Genomic DNA, 17,615 nt, shown 5'->3' on the forward strand with positions numbered 1-17,615 from the left:
GGCATGTTCTAGCTTGCTACCCTGGACAAGGGAAAGAGGGCAAAAGGAGGAGGAAAAAAAAGGGGTAATGAAATGTGATAATGAGGACAAGAAGAATGGGTGCGTATACACAGTAACCACGAACATGTTGCTTTCTATGAAGTCGCGAGTCTCGTCTTGCACTCTTCGAATACTCAATATAGCCACAGGGTTACTCACGATATTACCTAGGGGGAAATCGGGTGCCACTGTCTATGCGAGTTTCTTAACGGGCGTTGTGCCGCCTTGGGAATACCGGAGTGCGAGTGTCCGACGCTTTGCCGCGGACAGGGCTTGGCCTAAGGCATGGTTCCGGCTGTACGGACGAAAGTATCTCATAATTAAATAACCATAAAATGTTTTCACTTATGCGTATTACATGTTTTAGCGAAGTTTGCTCATCCGATGTGCATAAGCGAGCGCTGACAAACAAGAACAGACCACCAGCGCAAAGCTCATTGGTTAAAAACTTTGGTTCTATATAATTGTACATCCAAGCACAAGTCCTCACGATTGAATAAATTTTTTTTTTGCGTGTGATAAAGAAAGAAAAAAGAGCCATGCTTTAAGAGAGGATTAGTCATTGTCACAGATGGAACGGTGCTAGCCAGGCGCGCCTTTAAGGTGTCCTGGCTCCGGGAGAACGTCGTTACAGCGTTAAAAGCTTGTATCTCGAGACTGTGCTGTCGTATTGGCCACTCCAGAATCCTGTACTTGTGCTGGCAACACTGTCCAAATAAGCAAAGATGGCCTCGACATCCAATTCCACGGCGGCTCTATCGCTTGGTGCTGTGCTCACGTTTCTCGTTTGTGGCGTGAAATCGAGGTGTTTCATCAAAGCAGCAAGGGCAGTTGCTGCCGATCACCTTATTTAGATCGGTCTCAGCGATGTCAGCGACGAAACCGCTAGTAGACGCAACACATGCGCTGACTACCAGCTGGAGATTTATTTGAGGAAACGAGTTACTTCTTACTTACATTTCTTAATGCGCATGCGCTTAAAGGAAACGAAAGACAACGACGAAAGATCGCGGTCAGATCAGTTACCACGAAGTAAAGATGTACAAGATAATGGGAAAGGAGTTGAAATGAGGGTTGAAACGTTTTCAGTGCTCGGTTGCTATTAGCCATGAACTAATCCCAACTAGCCCAGTTTTCTATCCTCTTCCCTTAACCAGCCGATCTTTGGCCAATCCTCCCCTTCTAGTGAGTGAGTGAGTGAGTGAGTGAGTGAGTGAGTGAGTGAGTGAGTGAGTGAGTGAGTGAGTGAGTGAGTGAGTGAGTGAGTGAGTGAGTGAGTGAGTGAGTGAGTGAGTGAGTGAGTGAGTGAGTGAGTGAAGTAACGTTACTCCGGTCCAGAGAAGACGCGGGGGAGACCCCGCGCCACCCGGCTAGTCCCACGTACCACGAATATTCAGTATAACAGCAACAACAACAACAACAACAATGATGACGACGACGACGACAACTATGTGCGTCTTCGGCAACACGAATTTAGTATAGATTCTTTACAGGAAAATGCCAAATTAATAAAACGATAATACGTTTGGACATACTCTGCAAGTTGGGGAATAGAGCAGTAAAATGGCAGGTCACGTTAAGCTAATGCGGGGGTGTGAGGTTAGCGCCTCCGTTAGCGTAGGCATGATGATGGTGATGATGATACTGATGATGATCTCTTCAAGAATGGCAGATACCTACTGTGGGGGATAGACCGAAAGTGGGTGGTTATTATCATAACAATAGCATAAATTGAAATCACGAAGCATTTCGGTCATAAATCAAACGAAATAATGCGCAATAAAAAAGCAGCCTTGCGTAAACATTAAACAAAATTAACTTTAAATATTAATGATAACAAAGAAAATGCAACTTTTTTAGGTAAAAGGTAACTCGGCGATTCTGCGCAAAACTTTATAGATGTCGTTTTAGCATCTCAGTTTTATAATTTGATAAAGAATGAGTAACTCGTTGAATTGCTGATGGAAAGATTATACTGCAGAAACGTTAACAAGATGATGTCTTTGGTAAGGTAATCCCACCCCCAAGAAAGAGGAAGAAGATTGTGCCCTGCTCCGAGGTTACATTGACCAGCTTTCGATGCAGAGTCCCGTCTATAAATTTTTATCCTTATCGATCTGTACTCGCGACCTCTCCACTTTGTTCTGTCGTGATGAAGACGAAGCCATTAATCATTCAGTTCTTCCTTTTTGCCGTCGTTTCACCTGCTCGCTCAACGTTTTATCGAACTCCTTCGCCATTTCCTGCTCTAGACAACAATATACATTTTGTGTTTTCAATGATTACTTTAAAACTGCTGTCATTTGGAGCCGTAAAGTCTGGCCGCTGCCACAGGGCAATCTACAAAGCACTCCATCAGTTTATAGAAGCATCAAACCGGTTACGTTGCTGCGGTTTCATCTCTTCGCTGAGATTTTATCGCATGCTCTTTTAATCACTTATTTTTTAAAGTGAGCTGTAGGCTGTCATAAACAAGTTTGTTTGTTTGCTTGTTTGCATTCTGTTTGCTTTTTGTTTTGCATTTTGCTTGTTTATAAATCTTGTTGTTTACAAATACTCATTCGAAGTATCGCTGGTGTGGCCAGTCCTCTCGAGAGTATGTGCCCCGTGTTGAAAAGGAATGGACATCGACATCAGCACCTCGCGCCTGCCTGTTCCCGTTCACTGGGACCGCGCGTCCGGTAAGTGGGCGTCCCATCCCCGAAATGCATCAAGCATTCCTTTACGCGTTGTCAATAGGTGTTAAAGGCGGACGCGGTTTTCGTTGACTGCGCAGTCACACGGCAAGGCGGACGGCCATCATCTCGGTAACCGCGATTACAACGAATCGCAGATAGCTATCTCCCGATTGTCGGCTCTCTGAATGGAGGGCATCGCTCAAGTTATGTCAGTAGGGGGCAGATTTGCGCGGAAGAGTAACTGCATGGACCGTAAGTGTGGCGCGTTTCAGGCATCGAGTAACCGGATCTTGGCTGACGTGGGCATTTCACAACCGTGCGATGAAGTGGCTGTTGCAACTTCTAAAATGCTCAGTATGTCCAGTCTGACATACTTAGAACGCTGTTAAACGGGCACACTCCGAGAAGACGGGTTGGCAAGACCATCCTCCCTTTTTTCTAGCTGTTTCTACAGAGCCCTACATATCAAGGCTTCTCAAATCACTTTCGTGCCTTAACTATCACCTGCACTCTACTGGAAACCACGTCAGAAACGTTTCTGCTATATATAGTTAATTCAGTGTAGAAGTCAATGTTCCGATGACCGCAGACGCCGCGCCGGAAATAAGTTGCAAATTGGTTACACGCGGTTCTTGTGTTTTGTGTATTAGTAGAAGTCTTGTTTTATCAGGCGGAAGGACAGACTGGTAGGTTAGTTGGTACTGCATAACTTGAGTTTAAGCGCAAGAAAGCACGTAGGATGACAGAACGGAACGAGGACACATTGCTACTAACAACTTCATTTTGATTGCACATGGTTACCACATACGTGGTAACACAACCATGGTACAAAAGGAAGAAAAAGCCACCGTCGCAGCATAGACTACTTTTCGGCATAATCATCCACCACAGGTCGCTACCGCGATAGGAGCAAGATTTCCTCTTTTGACAGCAAATAGATGGGCAAATTACAGAGTTATTGCTTCTAATCATTTCGAACGCCTCGATAATCTCCCTAGTCACTCGATCTGGGTTTCTGAATGCCACTTGTGTTTTGTCAAACAAGGCTTTACATAATGCAAAGAAGGGGCAAGGCGTGCAGACACGGACACAAGAGAAGCGGTTGTGTTGTCCACTTCTCTTGTGTCCGTGTCTGCGCGCCTTACCCATTCTTTGCATTATGAATCCTTACCATCTAGCTCAGCTTTCTGTCGTTCTAAGGCTTTACAGCTACAACGCAAGCAGTGTGGGGCCTTTACCAGACTGCTAACATTGTTCGACCCCAGGTGGTTGGTTCCTTTGTCCTGTGTTCGGGAGCTGCAACCTTGCGAGACCGTTTCGACGGTCCAATCAGACGCGTGAAAGTTCGCGCGCATATCCTGTTGCAGCCGCCCATTCCAGGGAGACATGGCCAAGAAAGCCTCGACGGGTTCCCTGGACCGGTCGGACCTCGTCGACTTCGTCGTCGACGACCGGACGGCCGATGAGACCAGGGCCATCTACAACAGCTGGGCGAACAATTACGAGGAGGTGCGTAACCAAACAAGGCCACCTATAGTCTGTAGGCTGGGTTATATGCCGAAGTGGAACATTACGGTGGACAGAGAGAGGCACATACGAGGTCGTATGGTTTGGCCTGCGTAAGCCTACGTTGGGCTTACTTGAGATAATTAAATTGCACTGCAAGATAATCCACTTAAGGCCTAACGTTGGGCCATTGGACGCCTTAGATTGGGCCAATATTGCAGTGACCTGTTGCGACGGTGGTATTTCCAATGCACGCGTGGTTTCGGAAAAATAAGGGGCGGGCTGACTGTTGTCTCCCATGTATGTTTGACGGGTGCCATTTGCGTAGGAGGCATAAATTTCGATTGGAGTAAATGTACCAAGGAGTACAGAAAGTTCGAGCGTTTTTCTTTGACCTTGTAACAGCTAGGCAGCCTCAAAACGGCAAAAAAAAATGTTCATGTTCAAATTATCATCTTGATGACACAAGCAAAGAGATAGGCCCACAGAAGTGCAGATATCAAACCCCCTCCTAAGCGGCAGCCATTGCCATTTGAACCGGGTTTGAGCGGCTAGTGTAATAATGGGCATAGATAAATTTGTCAGATAAGGTGAAAGTCACTTGGGCACTTCGATTTGAGCGCACAAAATATTGATAATTCTTCATTTTTTTATGCAGTGACTGTTCAGTTTACTGGTTGGCATGTCAATTCGCGTCTTTGCAGAGAGAGCAAGCATTACATTTAACTCTTACAATTCATCAGTATATTGTTTTAACGTTCCGTTTAATCGATAAAATGTTAGTCGATTTGACTGCGGTCCCTTGGAATTCTTTGGCGCTCACTCAAAGCATGCTGCACGAGCGTATTTCTTTTTTTTTGTTATCGTCGGAATGCTGCCGGCGCGCCAGGGAGACGAAACCATGACCTCTGGTACGGCGGCAGAATGCCATAATCACTGAGCCACAGTGGTGCCTTCTATGGGAGGTAATGAGAAAGTATTGCAGGATTGATAGTGAGGTTGCTTTAGCGTCGAAAGACACACGTAAACCACCAAAAGTACACGTGACCTACCAAACAGTGTCCGTGGGTGTTATCTTTTGGCACTGTTGAATTCGGTCACGTTGTCAAATTCTGTAATGGTGGTGTTTTGAGCCAAGCGGAAAAAGCCGCAGCACACCTCTGGGCTAATCAGAGTTATAAAGAAATGGCGATTTCGACATCGTGGAAGTATTTGTCAATGTACAGAATACCACCTCGTGTCTGTAAGCGCTAAAGTAAGTTGAACACAAAACATACCGTGGAAATATATATATATATATATATATATATATATATATATATATATATATATATATATATATATATATATATATATATATATATATATATATATATATATATATATATATATATATATATATATGCTGATTGCCTGATACCGGCGTCGCATGATGTACTTTCGATAACAATCGAGCCCGCTGCGGCGATGCGGATCAAGATTGTCGATCACGAATGGTCGCTTAGAGGGGTTACCATTGGCTGCCTGGCTCATCACCAACGGGGCCTCAGAGCTCACGCTGATGATGAGCCAGACAGCGCATGGTAGCGCTTCCAAGCTTACGCAAAACAGCCAATCGTGGTCGAGAATATTTATCCCTATCGTGCTCGATCGCGATCGAAGATGCACTTTGTGTCACTCGTGAAAGCTACGTGAGAGGTCATTCGCAGAGTACACATACCTCATGCAACTTCAATTACAGTAGATGAGCGAAGCATGACGGTGCGTTCGTTTGGCTTCGTCACTTTTGGAGCCGAACGCACTGGGCGTCTCTGGAGACATCACATGCGAACTGCGCATGCGCATTGGTATCATGACAGCACTATGGGGGCGGCGGCTGCGGGACTGCACCTCTTGCGTCCGTATAATTTCCATCGCAATAAAGAAGTGGGAGAGATGGGGCATGGCAAAGCGGTGGTTCTCCCTCCTTTACTTGTTTCGTTTCCCACAGGGTATTGCGATATGTCAGCTGACACAACATCGTGTGGCACTCCTCCGGATCAGTTGTGACACATACTTATTCTCCATTAAAGCGAAGTGCCAATTTTTCTAGACCCTCTATTGCGTTCCACCTCCATCAGTAGGCGGCCACCGCGACCCGGTAAATCCGACCCGCGGCCTCTTGCTTTGCTGTGCGAATTACATCCATCTAGCCACCACTACGAGTACGGACGTTGTAGTATGTGTATGCACGTCGCAGCAAGGGCCAAAATGGCCTCGGTGTATGCGCTGTTTGTGTCAGTGGGACGACTATCTTTTTTTTTTTCTTCTTTGGCCCAGGACATGGCACTGCAGAAGTACAAGGCTCCGAGCATCATGGCTCACTTCATCAACCAGGAACTGCAGGTCAAGAAGGACGCCATCATTTTGGACGTCGGATGTGGAACCGGACTGCTCGGGGTGCAGGTATGATAGTTACCGCATTTATAATGTATGCAGGTAGTATCGCGCTCAGCATGAGCTATTTAACGTGCGACCACTTTGGTACGCGTTTTCGTGATGTAGCTCATATATTGAGCGTTATGGCGCAATCTAAACACAGGAACATTTGTAAACGTACACGTTTTCAAGTTCTACAGACCTTTTGCATACTGCCAACAGCCCCGTCTGCACAAAAAGAAGCAACGATGTCGCGCGACCGTTGTGAAAGATATATACGTTGGGGCTAGCGCATGTCGCGCGTAGGTGACCGGCTAACCTGTCCATATCTATCCGTCACAACGGTGGTCACAATTTGGCACCGCCGAACTGAAACACAGGAAGTCCTGTATAGGTGACCGGCATTATTTTGTACTAACGCACATTCTTGAAGTTGTAGAAGCTGCACAGCAGGCTTCTCGCACTTAAAACCATGACGTTAGCAGGCAAGAAGTTGCGGACACTTGAAGATGTTGTCACCATATGTGTCATAAGCAGGCGTTCAGAAAGAAGTTGAAACCAGAACACGTGCTAAGCCGCATTCGCGACAGCTTGTCCATATTGGCTGTTCTGCCAATGTAGTGACATGATTCGCGACAACATTTTAAATTGATACTATAGTTGGTCCGGAGAGGATAGACCTGGCGTCATCACATTACCGTGACGTCATGACGTAGGGCAAACTTTGCTGACATCGTGTTGCAATAAGGCTGAGTACGATGACGCAGCTCATAAAAACGTGGAGTGCTGCGCACTTTTCTTCTGGTTGCGCTCGTGCTTGAAAGCGGCAGCTATCGCAAGAACGAAACAAGCCCTGACGTCATTATGACGCAATTACGCGTCCGCATGTACTTGGTACCGAAACCAAAATTGAGTTGCAGAAACAAGCATAATATTATGTTACACATGGCGCCTTTGCGCCCGGCGGTACTATTTTCTCTAGGGTCTAGAAATGTTATGCTAAAGGAGTTCTGCGGAAGCGCATTTAACGCAAGAAATGACAAGTGGAGTTGGACGTTTTAATGAAGAGATAAAAGATCAAGGAGAGAGAGGCAATATACTAGACTGCTATTCATCTATGTAACACATAATTAGCTCAAGCAGGCTATTTATCAGTCTAGCATTTTGTCTACGTATCCTTAATATTTTCTCTCTTCCTTAAGACCTCTATCTATCATGTATATGGTTGCCTATGCCTGTAACGGATCGGGTCCTATAAATTTCTTCTCTGCATCTTTTTTTATCAGTACTCTAAACGTCCCTCTCTTATCTCGACTGCTGAATGGTTAATGCTTCCGCCCGCTTTAAATCTAAGCGCATGTGGAAAGGGGACATTTCCTATTAGTCTCGCTGGTTGAATACCTTCGAATTCCATTAGGATGCACTGAGTTGTGTCCGGATTATTGCTGCAGCAGACACATGAATATTTGCTCATGTATAGTGTTGTCCTTAGGCAATCAGCTCGGTTCTTAAATAGCAAGGCACTGACCTTTGCGTTATCGTACAGATTTTGCTTTCTACTTTCTTTCTTGCCATTCTTGCAAATCGCCATGGCCTTCTTTGTTTCCTTTCTTCGCATCCAATTTACTGTCTTTGTTCCTCTCCCTCTGTTATGGATGACCCCTGCTTGTCTATTTCCACTTTCAATTTACCCTAACCTGGCTGCCAACATTGTTAGCCTCTTCCTCCATTCTGTGTCCATCGTATATTCATTACAAACAACGCCGCTAACTTATAAAGAAAATGGGCTCCTTTATCATCATCATCATCGGCAGCAGCAGTGGCGGCGGTGGTGCCGCCGCAGCTTATTTTGACGTCCACTGCAGGACGAAGGCTTCTCCCAGCGGTCTCCAATTACCGCTGTATTGCGCTAGCTGATTCCAACTTGCGCCCGCAAATTTCCTAATTTCATCCCTCCACCTGATTTTCTGCGGTCCTCGGCTGCGCTTGGCACTCATTCTGTAACTCTAATGGTCTTACAGTTATCTGCCATACTCATTGCATGGCCTTCCCAGCTCTATTTTTTTTTGTCTTAATGTCGATTCGAATACCGGATATCCCCGTTTGCTCTCTGATCCACACCACTCTCTTCCTGTCTCTAAACGTTACGCCCTACGTTTTTCGTTCTGTCATTCTTTGGGCAGCCCTTAAGATGTTCTCGAGCTTCTTTGTTAACCTCCAAGATCCTTTATAAAAAAGTTAGTATACGCTGTCGTTATCTCAGAGACCACATACTTTCTTCCTATCGGCCATTCCAGCTCAAGAACCTCGGCTACAGCTACATGGACGCCCTGGACTACAGCGAGGAGATGATGAGCGAAGCGAAGAAGAAGAGTATCTACCAGCGACACTTTCTCGAGAAGGTCTCCAAGAACAAAAAGCTCTCACTTAGGGATGGTGAGTGCGGTAGGAGAAGCGGAACACACACGGGTACGGGCATGGCTTCCTACAGTGGCAGAGCCAGAAACTTCGTTAGGGGAGGAATTAGTGAGGGGGAAAAGGAGGAGAGGGAGTCAGCCAGCCAGCATTATAGTACACGGTAGGTGGGAGAGGGAGAGGAATGTGCCCGGTGTGCCCCCCTCCCTTCCTGACTACGTCCCTGGCTTCCTACTGAAATTGCTAGAACGAAACCTGGTGGTACAGTCGTTCAACGAGGATAGGGCTTATTGGTAGTGCAGGGATTTGACAAAATGTTGGCATATCTGCCGTAAGTATGTTAATATTTAAGAATGTAAATAACTAATTATTACAAACTAGTTATTTAAGAACGAAACAAAAAAAGTACTGGACTTTGCTCCCTGTGGCGGCTAACAACATGCAGTTGGTTTCGTCCACGTAAAGGCTGTTTTTTTAAAATATCTTGTTGCATAACAGCTGAGAAATATGTATAACTACGAGGATAACCGAATCAGCTTTCCTTAAGTGGAACAGTGACGTGTGCCTGCTGTCCAACGGAACTTGATCCATGCCATGTTATATTTTATTTTTTTCTTGTTTAGTTCTTTGCCATCTGTCTCTAAGCTTTGCCTCTCACATGTATGTATGTGAGAGCCCTGTCTCGGCTTCGTATGCCTGCTTTTGTGCTTGGATATCATAAATATATACAAATAATCCTAGCTTGTACATGCATCGTTCTGCAACGTATGTGCAGACAGCAGTTAGCCGTAAGCTAAAGCTTCTTTCGATAAGCCTGAAACTTGACATGTAGTAACATTGTGTTGTAGCGTTTGCTATACTAAACGACCACCGGACATCCGCCACCTATTTTAATTGCAAGTAATTTCTTCAGCTTGCCGTTAACTAAAAAAAGGAAAATGACTCATCAGAACTCCTTTAGGTTGTCATAATTTTTTAAGAAGGCAAAGGTATCGATCATGTGAATTACTTGAGCTAAGCTTGGTAAATCATCTTGGCATACGAACCAGACATGTTAGGGAAATGGAGCGCAGTTTTCTTTACCATATTTAGCCCCTTCTTATTTCATGCCGTGCAGGTGAGTACGACGTTGTGGCCCTGTGCGGTTGCCTCATGCCCGGCCACATCATGCCGGACGCTCTTCCTGAGGTAGCCAGGCTCCTAAAGCGTGAGTTTTGATTGATTGATTGATTGATTGATTGATTGATTGATTGATTGATTGGTCAATCGTCATAGAGTACAAACCTGCTACATCGTGTTTGTTTATTGCACGGCTATACGTTTACCCGCCGTGGTTGCTCAGTGGCTATGGTGTTGGGCTGCTGAGCACGAGGTCGCGGGATCGAATCCCGGCCACGGCGGCCGCATTTCGATGGGGGCGAAATGCGAAAACACCCGTGTGCTTAGATTTAGGTGCACGTTAAAGAACCCCAGGTGGTCAAAATTTCCGGAGTCCTCCACTACGGCGTGCCTCATAATCAGAAAGTGGTTTTGGCACGTAAAACCCCAAATATTATTATTATTACGGCTATACGTCCTAGTGTAGGTGGATATAAACTGTAGAGCTTGTGTACTCGAGTATTATTTCCCCTTTTAAAGAACCTCATGGTCTAGACATTACGTGGTTTCTCATGGTCAATGCCGCCTTGGAAAGTTTAGATCTATCCAGCTATTTGCCTAAGACGTACTGCTGGGCTAGCTGGTTAATCATGATCGAATATGGCAGTCTTTGTGTTTGAGTGCGCTGCCATAATCTATCTATCTATCTATCTATCTATCTATCTATCTATCTATCTATCTATCTATCTATCTATCTATCTATCTATCTATCTATCTATCTATCTATCTATCTATCTATCTATCTATCTATCTATCTATCTATCTATCTATCTATCTATCTATCTATCTATCTATCTATCTATCTATCTATCTATCTATCTATCTATCTATCTATCTATCTATCTATCTATCTATCTATCTATCTATCTATCTATCTATCTATCTATCTATCTATCTATCTATCTATCTATCTATCTATCTATCTATCTATCTATGTCTGTGTAACCTTTCTAAAATAACTAGCCCTTGCTGCACTAATACGCACCGCCAGATCGAATGGAGTCGCCACCTGGCGGACGTTGGCCGAACCATGCATAGCGGGGATGGCGCGCTGCGTCATCCACACCATGCGTGTTCGTGTACATATCTGCGTGTACAGTGCACATATTCCCTGAAATCCGTTTATTTTGTGTTTGTAGCGCAGCCGTAAATGATGGTATGCATTTTTAATGATCTACAGAAGCATTTGGCCATTCCCTGTGGTCTTTGTGAGCTGTAGTAAGATCAACGACTGCACAATGCATGATATGTGGTCGTCGCATGCTCCGGTAATAATTACTTCACTGTATGGCTACCTCGGGTTTTAAGCGCATCGTAAGGACATTTGGCATCGTTTTGACCAAATGAAATGTTCGAAGTGCGACGTGAATGCGGCTCCTTACCGACTTCTTTTCACGACCAAAATAAAAGAGTCGCCGACGTAACGAAGCCTCTCTGAGCAGCCCGTTCCATCGCCACGCAGCCAACGGCCGCCTGATGTGGGTCCACCGCACGCTGGACTACTACGAGAGCAAGTCGGAGCAGTTCCTGGAGACGCGCTTCACGGGCACCCTGCAGGCGCTCTGTCGCCAGTTCCGCATGGAGATCGTCGTCCGCAAGAAGGTCCAGGAGTACCGGCTCAGGTGCGACGGCCAGATCTTCGCTCTCAAGAAGAAGTGAAGACGCGCAGTGGCCACGAGTCCTCCTTCTCTCCCGTTACGCGCACTCTCCCCCGTGCCGGGAAAGGAGGAACGGGCTCGTTCGCGGGATTCGACGACGCTCTTGCATGCGGGGCAAGCCAAGCCGGCATCTGCTTCTAGCACGAAATTAAATTTACGCATTGTGCGGCGCACTGTATGATTGAAGAACAGTCGGGCGGCGCAAGGTGTTTCGCCGCATAACGTCCGCCATCTTGTCCGGGTCGGGCAGGACGTGCGAGGAAGCGCACTTGCAGAGAGTTAGCGTACGTCCATATTTTGGCGTGACTCTTCTCTGCGAGCTACGAGGCACTTGGATGTGGAGACCTGTTGCTTGACTCTGCAAACCAACAGCGATCGCCTTCCTGTGTTGTATACGAAATTACTTGTCCATTATCATGTTTAGATTACCAAGCGCGCGCACCTATCAACCGTTATGGATTTTAGCATTTCCTGCGCACCGCCATTTAAGGCCTTGCGAATGCCAAGGGCGAAGAAATTGACGATAAGGTTTGTTCAGTTCTAAAGAACTCCTGGAAAAAAATTGCAGTTTGTCATCTAGTCAACAAAACGCGGCAGTTCTCGCTGGTGGAAAGACGAGTGCGCGCGTAATTATATATCCGAGTATTAATACTTTTCCATAGCTGCCGCGAGATTGCAGTGGCTGTGGTACTACGCAGCTGAGCACGTGGTTGCGGGTTGACTATATAAGTATGTCTATATAATAAGGTCTACAGGCTTTGAAATCTATTGTAATAACTTAACGAATAATTATCTATAAACGCACTATAGATTGGGAATTGAGTAAATGTGGAATTTATTTTTTTTTCTTTAGACAGTCTATAGACTGGAAATAGACAGAAACCAATCATTAAACTTGGCGACTTTTGTATATAAACACTTTATAAATTTCTCATGGACAAACTTGATCTATAAAAGGGAACGTTGTCAATAAGAACTCTATTATAGACGGTCTGTACACAGTTTCAATCAACTTTTTAAATCGAGTTGTTCCCTGTGTCTGATTGAATTACACACACAATGTGCAAACTATCTCGGGACTCGCCTGGCGTACTTTAAGATTTGGTGAATTCAATTAAAACGAATGGAGCGCGTCGCAATAATGCCGTGGCATCTTAATAATAACGCCGGGGCAATAACGTCGTGGCATTATTGCTTTGCAATAATGCCACGACGAGATTCGAACCCGGAACACCATTATCATGAGCCCTGCGCTATAGCGCGGCACCATAACACCACTTTCTTAATTTTTTTTATTACATAGGGGCATAATTATCAGCAAGAACAAGAAAAAGCAAATCGTTCCAGATGTTTAACGCGTCTGCAAAAAAAAAAAATATTCGAAAGTCAAACGAGCACATGCAAGCGCCCAATAAAGATTTCCAGTCCGGCGGGGTTTCTTTTGCAGCATACGTACTACGAACCGCGTTCTTCAGGGACATTCTCCAAAGAACGCTTAAAAAAACAAAGATTTCGACGTCACACCACACATGATTCGTTTCCCAAAAGATCCCTGTGACCCCCCATATGACGTCGTGTTCGTGTAACTTAGTCCACATGGAGCCTTTGTCACAGAAGAACGTGTGACATGCACTCTGAATCAGCGCGGAGCGCTCGGTCATTTCTTTTTCGAGAATCTGCTACTTGTGGGTGCCATAAAACCCCACCTGAAATGTCCGCTATTACACACAGGTTCTTGATCGGCTGCTGTCATCCCGTCACTATAGTGTTATAACTGTAGTGACGGGCCCGCTCATTATATTCTGTTCTACACATTTTTGACAAGAAAGTCGGCCAATGTAGTAAAACGCTCTTACCTTAGAACACGTGCTGCAACATCGGGAGCTGCGGGTCGCGTTAAACTAATGCAGAAAAGTGAGCTTAGCGCGGCGGGGCACTAGCTAACTATTGTGGATAGACCAAGACCTAGGAGTCATTATGATAACAATAACATAAATGAATATTTAAAAGCACGGCCATAAGCAGAACAAAATAACGCGCAACAATAAGTATCCTTACATATGCAATGAAAGCTTCAATTAATAATAATAATAATAATAATAATAATAATAATAATAATAATAATAATAATAATAATAATAATAATAATAATAATAATAATAATAATAATAATAATAATAATAATAATAATAATAATAATAATTATTATTATTATTATTGTTGCCATCTTACAATAATCGTACATCAGAAGGCGGGCCCGTCAAAGCCAACGAAGTGGCTTGCGTGACTTGGCCCGGCATGTCGGCAAAAAAAGTCAAAGTGGCAACATGTACAGAAATGACAAGCTCGTGAAGTTCATCACACAAAATGAAACAGAAAATCAGCTGAAATCAGTGACAAAAGAAATACAAGAAACAAGAAAAGAGAAATGTAGTATTATCAGGGTGTCTACCAACCGGGAAAACCGGGAAAACCGGGAATTCTCAGGGAATTTGAACAGTCTGGAAAAACTCAGGGAAAACTCAGGGAATTTGTGCTTCTATCAGGGAAAATTAGCTGTAACTTTATTGAAAGGGAACGAAAGTCGTGTTAATGCTGGCTCCAGTAACAGAGGAATCGCAACGAACCGTCATTGACGCCGTGTCATCGGCACGATGCATTGCCAGAGTATATAGTTAACGACCGATTTTCTAGACGCCCGATAATTTGCACGGTTTTGCGGCACCACCACGTATTCCATATAGCCAATGTATATTGCCCTGACTGCAGGTCTGAAATGGCATTAATCAAAGCCGCCACCGCCGCTATTTTGATTATCTCGCCGCCTCGAACCGGCCACTCTCGCAGGCAGATCCGCTGGCAGCCGTAACCACGACCGCGGCTACGTTAGGCCTGGCTGCTTCTATGTTCGCTATTAAGCTTCTTGCCGTGCGATGCCGTGTTTCTCATTGAAATAATTCGCCGCTATCACCAATGGCACCGACTGCGCCTTCTTAATCCTCGCGATTGGCTTTGAAGCTCGCAGAGCACAGCGTGTTGCGTAATGCCAGTCTCCAAAAGTTAGCTTTGCCTCAGTACATTATTGTTAGGCGGTGAAGCATAACAAGCGTGGGAAGGGGGCAATTGTCACGGGACACAGTATGTATTCCTTAATTACACATGCGTGCACCCCGTCTCCTGTCACAGTACAAGACCTGATATGCCTAATAAGCGTACTAGCAGGCCTTCAGAGCTTTTTCAGACGTGCCTGTGGTAATTTTAGCCCTTAAAGGCAGTTAAAGACATGCATTAATTTTTTTCAGACTGCCCGTTTTTTTTCGTTTTTTTTTTGCGGCCCCTCGGAAGTCCGAAAAATGAAATGTTGACTGTACAACTGACCAAGGGGATGCTTCAGATGATCCATGTTGTGAAAGCGTGGTAGTAGGAGGATGAGAACAGAAAGGACCGACGCACTGAGGAATTAACGGGAAAGGAAGGGTGCCGCCGCCTTTTTGAAGGAGCTTGAGCTAAAAAAAAACTAAGTGTTGGCTGACGCTTAGACACAGGTGTCCCTCATCCAAACCAAAATAAATTGTTTAAGCAGTGAAACCCAACACTGAGATGTTGTGTACAGGCTGAGAGTATGTCAGGACAGTTGAGGTTGACTTCCCAGCTGCTGAGAGAGAACCTTAGTTGTGACAAAGTTCAGGTCCTCATACAGATGAGCTTGCTATCAGTTGATAGAAATAGCTGATATTAAAAAATATTTACTTATGTATGCATCTCCTTTTCATTCGTATTTGAAAATGTTCGACTCAATTTGGAATGAGCTTTACCATTTCTTTCGCTGTGAATTATACTAACACCTTCCTTCTGTTTTCTTTTTAAATAAAATAGATATTACTCCTTACTATTCAAACTGGATTAAGTCATTTTTTTTGTTTCAGCTTGCTTACTAGAGAGTGACAGCATCGGCAATGTGGTGTCAGCCTGTCTTGACATAAAACAAAGTTCTGGCTCATTCAGGGAATTTCGCAAAGGTGCTCAGGGAAAACCTGGAAAACTTAGGGAATTTGGAAATGTCAACTTGGTAGACACCCTGATTATACATATCTTACAGTACCTTCAACATTTTTTTTCAAGTTTCGTTTCGAAGTTGCAGTAAATATATGATCAGGAAGGTCATTGAATATTCTTGGGACATAAGCATACCTACTAGCCTTACCAAATCTTGTGTTGCAGTGCGGTACTACAAAACGCAATGTTTTCCGCAGTGCGGAAAGCATTGCGGGCTGCCAATGCGGGCTGCCAAACAATGCCAATATGAGCAACATATTCTTGTTTGAAATCAGGGTTCCAAAAGTGTCTTACCACAACCGTTTGAGTGAACAAAGTTTTAAATGACGGAAGACCCAGATGTATAAATAAGTTCACATTGTCGGCCGAGGAAGAGTTATAAACAATGGACTTCAACATATTTTTTAGAATTCTGTCAATTCGACAGAGCCATCGAGATGAGCAATATCCGAACAATGTAATGCCATAACGTAACACACTGTATGCTAAGGCGTGCATGATAGTAATTTTTACAGGCATCGGAACAATGGATTTAATATTAAAAAGCAGCGAGGAAACACTTCTGAGCCTGCCGCAAAGATACGTCATGTGATCATTCCATGAGAGGTCACTGTCAAAGAAAACGCCAAGGTATTTAATATTAATATTTAGGTAGTTAACATATTCTACAGGGGCACACTGACACGATTGGCAAGTACGACAGTGTAGAAACAAGGGTAAATTTGTAACCGTTGCTTTAAGTGGATTCCTAAAACATAACAGTTTTGTTTTTTCTTTGTTTATTGACAAACAGTTGTTAGCAAACCAGGTCACTGCGTCATACACACTCTCTTGAAGTAATGCAATTGCTTTTGAGTAACAGATATGTTTAGTTAAAAGGACAGTGTCATCTGCATACTGAAATATCATACACTTCGAAACAGCTGAAGAAAAGTCATTTATAAATATGTTAAAGAGAAGAGGAGACAATATAGAGCCCTGAGGCACTCCAGCTTTCAAGGGTAGTTTGTTATTGATGAATAACTCGTTGTCTAAAGATATCACCTGCGAGCGGCCGGACAAATAGTTTTTTAGGAACTGGTAAAATGGCCCCCTGAAGCCGAGCAGGTATAGTTTTTCAAGCAGGATTTCGTGGTTCACAGTATCAAAAACTTTAGAAGTATCGAGAAACAGTGCGCATGCAAACATGTTTTGTTCTAAAGCTGTGTTCAATTCATCCGAAAATTCCTCGAGCAGAGCAATGGTGCCCCGTCCCGCGACAAAGCCGAACTGAAGACTCGATATAATAATAATAATAATAATAATAATAATAATAATAATAATAATAATAATAATAATAATAATAATAATAATAATAATAATAATAATAATGGAATCGAAGCTAATTCTTCTAATGCATTTTTATTGTTTTGTTTTGATTTGACGAGAGAAAGAAAGCATACTTCGCAGACCAACTCCATTCCGGGCAACTGATACATCGAAGACGGCATCTCTGGTGGCTTGTCGCACTCTTCGGAAGCACCAAGCATCTCCTCTGCCGGCGGTTGTTGCGACGATTCATCGCCGACGGCGCGTGGACTTTCTCGCCAACGACCTGATCACGCGGCCGCCTCGGGGCATTCCACGCAGGCTGCGTAGCCGAACCGTGGCTCAGCCTTTCACTGCCGCAGCCGTCCAAACTTCTAGC

General features: G+C 44.3%; 1 protein-coding gene across 1 annotated transcript; it reads left to right on the forward strand.

The window, feature by feature from the left end:
- The first annotated feature begins 2,624 nt into the window (after nucleotides 1–2,624).
- On the forward strand, nucleotides 2,625–12,038 carry LOC135914554 (methyltransferase-like protein 27). The gene is made up of 6 exons (XM_065447464.2): nucleotides 2,625–2,720; nucleotides 4,085–4,226; nucleotides 6,543–6,668; nucleotides 8,939–9,077; nucleotides 10,174–10,263; nucleotides 11,677–12,038. Exons 1-6 carry the CDS (start codon nucleotides 2,638–2,640, stop codon nucleotides 11,871–11,873), a joined length of 777 nt encoding a protein of 258 aa, XP_065303536.2. The 5' UTR covers nucleotides 2,625–2,637; the 3' UTR covers nucleotides 11,874–12,038.
- Nucleotides 12,039–17,615: the final 5,577 nt, after the last annotated feature.

This window comes from Dermacentor albipictus, chromosome 6 (genome assembly GCF_038994185.2).
Source record: "Dermacentor albipictus isolate Rhodes 1998 colony chromosome 6, USDA_Dalb.pri_finalv2, whole genome shotgun sequence".
Taxonomy (NCBI): domain Eukaryota; kingdom Metazoa; phylum Arthropoda; class Arachnida; order Ixodida; family Ixodidae; genus Dermacentor; species Dermacentor albipictus.

Coding starts and splice junctions, on each gene's coding strand:
- LOC135914554 (XM_065447464.2), top strand. CDS start 2,638: ATGTGCCCCGTGTTGAAAAGGAATGGACATCGACATCAGCACCTCGCG. Junction 2,721..4,084: donor TCACTGGGACCGCGCGTCCG/GTAAGTGGGCGT, acceptor ATCCTGTTGCAG/CCGCCCATTCCAGGGAGACA. Junction 9,078..10,173: donor AAAGCTCTCACTTAGGGATG/GTGAGTGCGGTA, acceptor CATGCCGTGCAG/GTGAGTACGACGTTGTGGCC.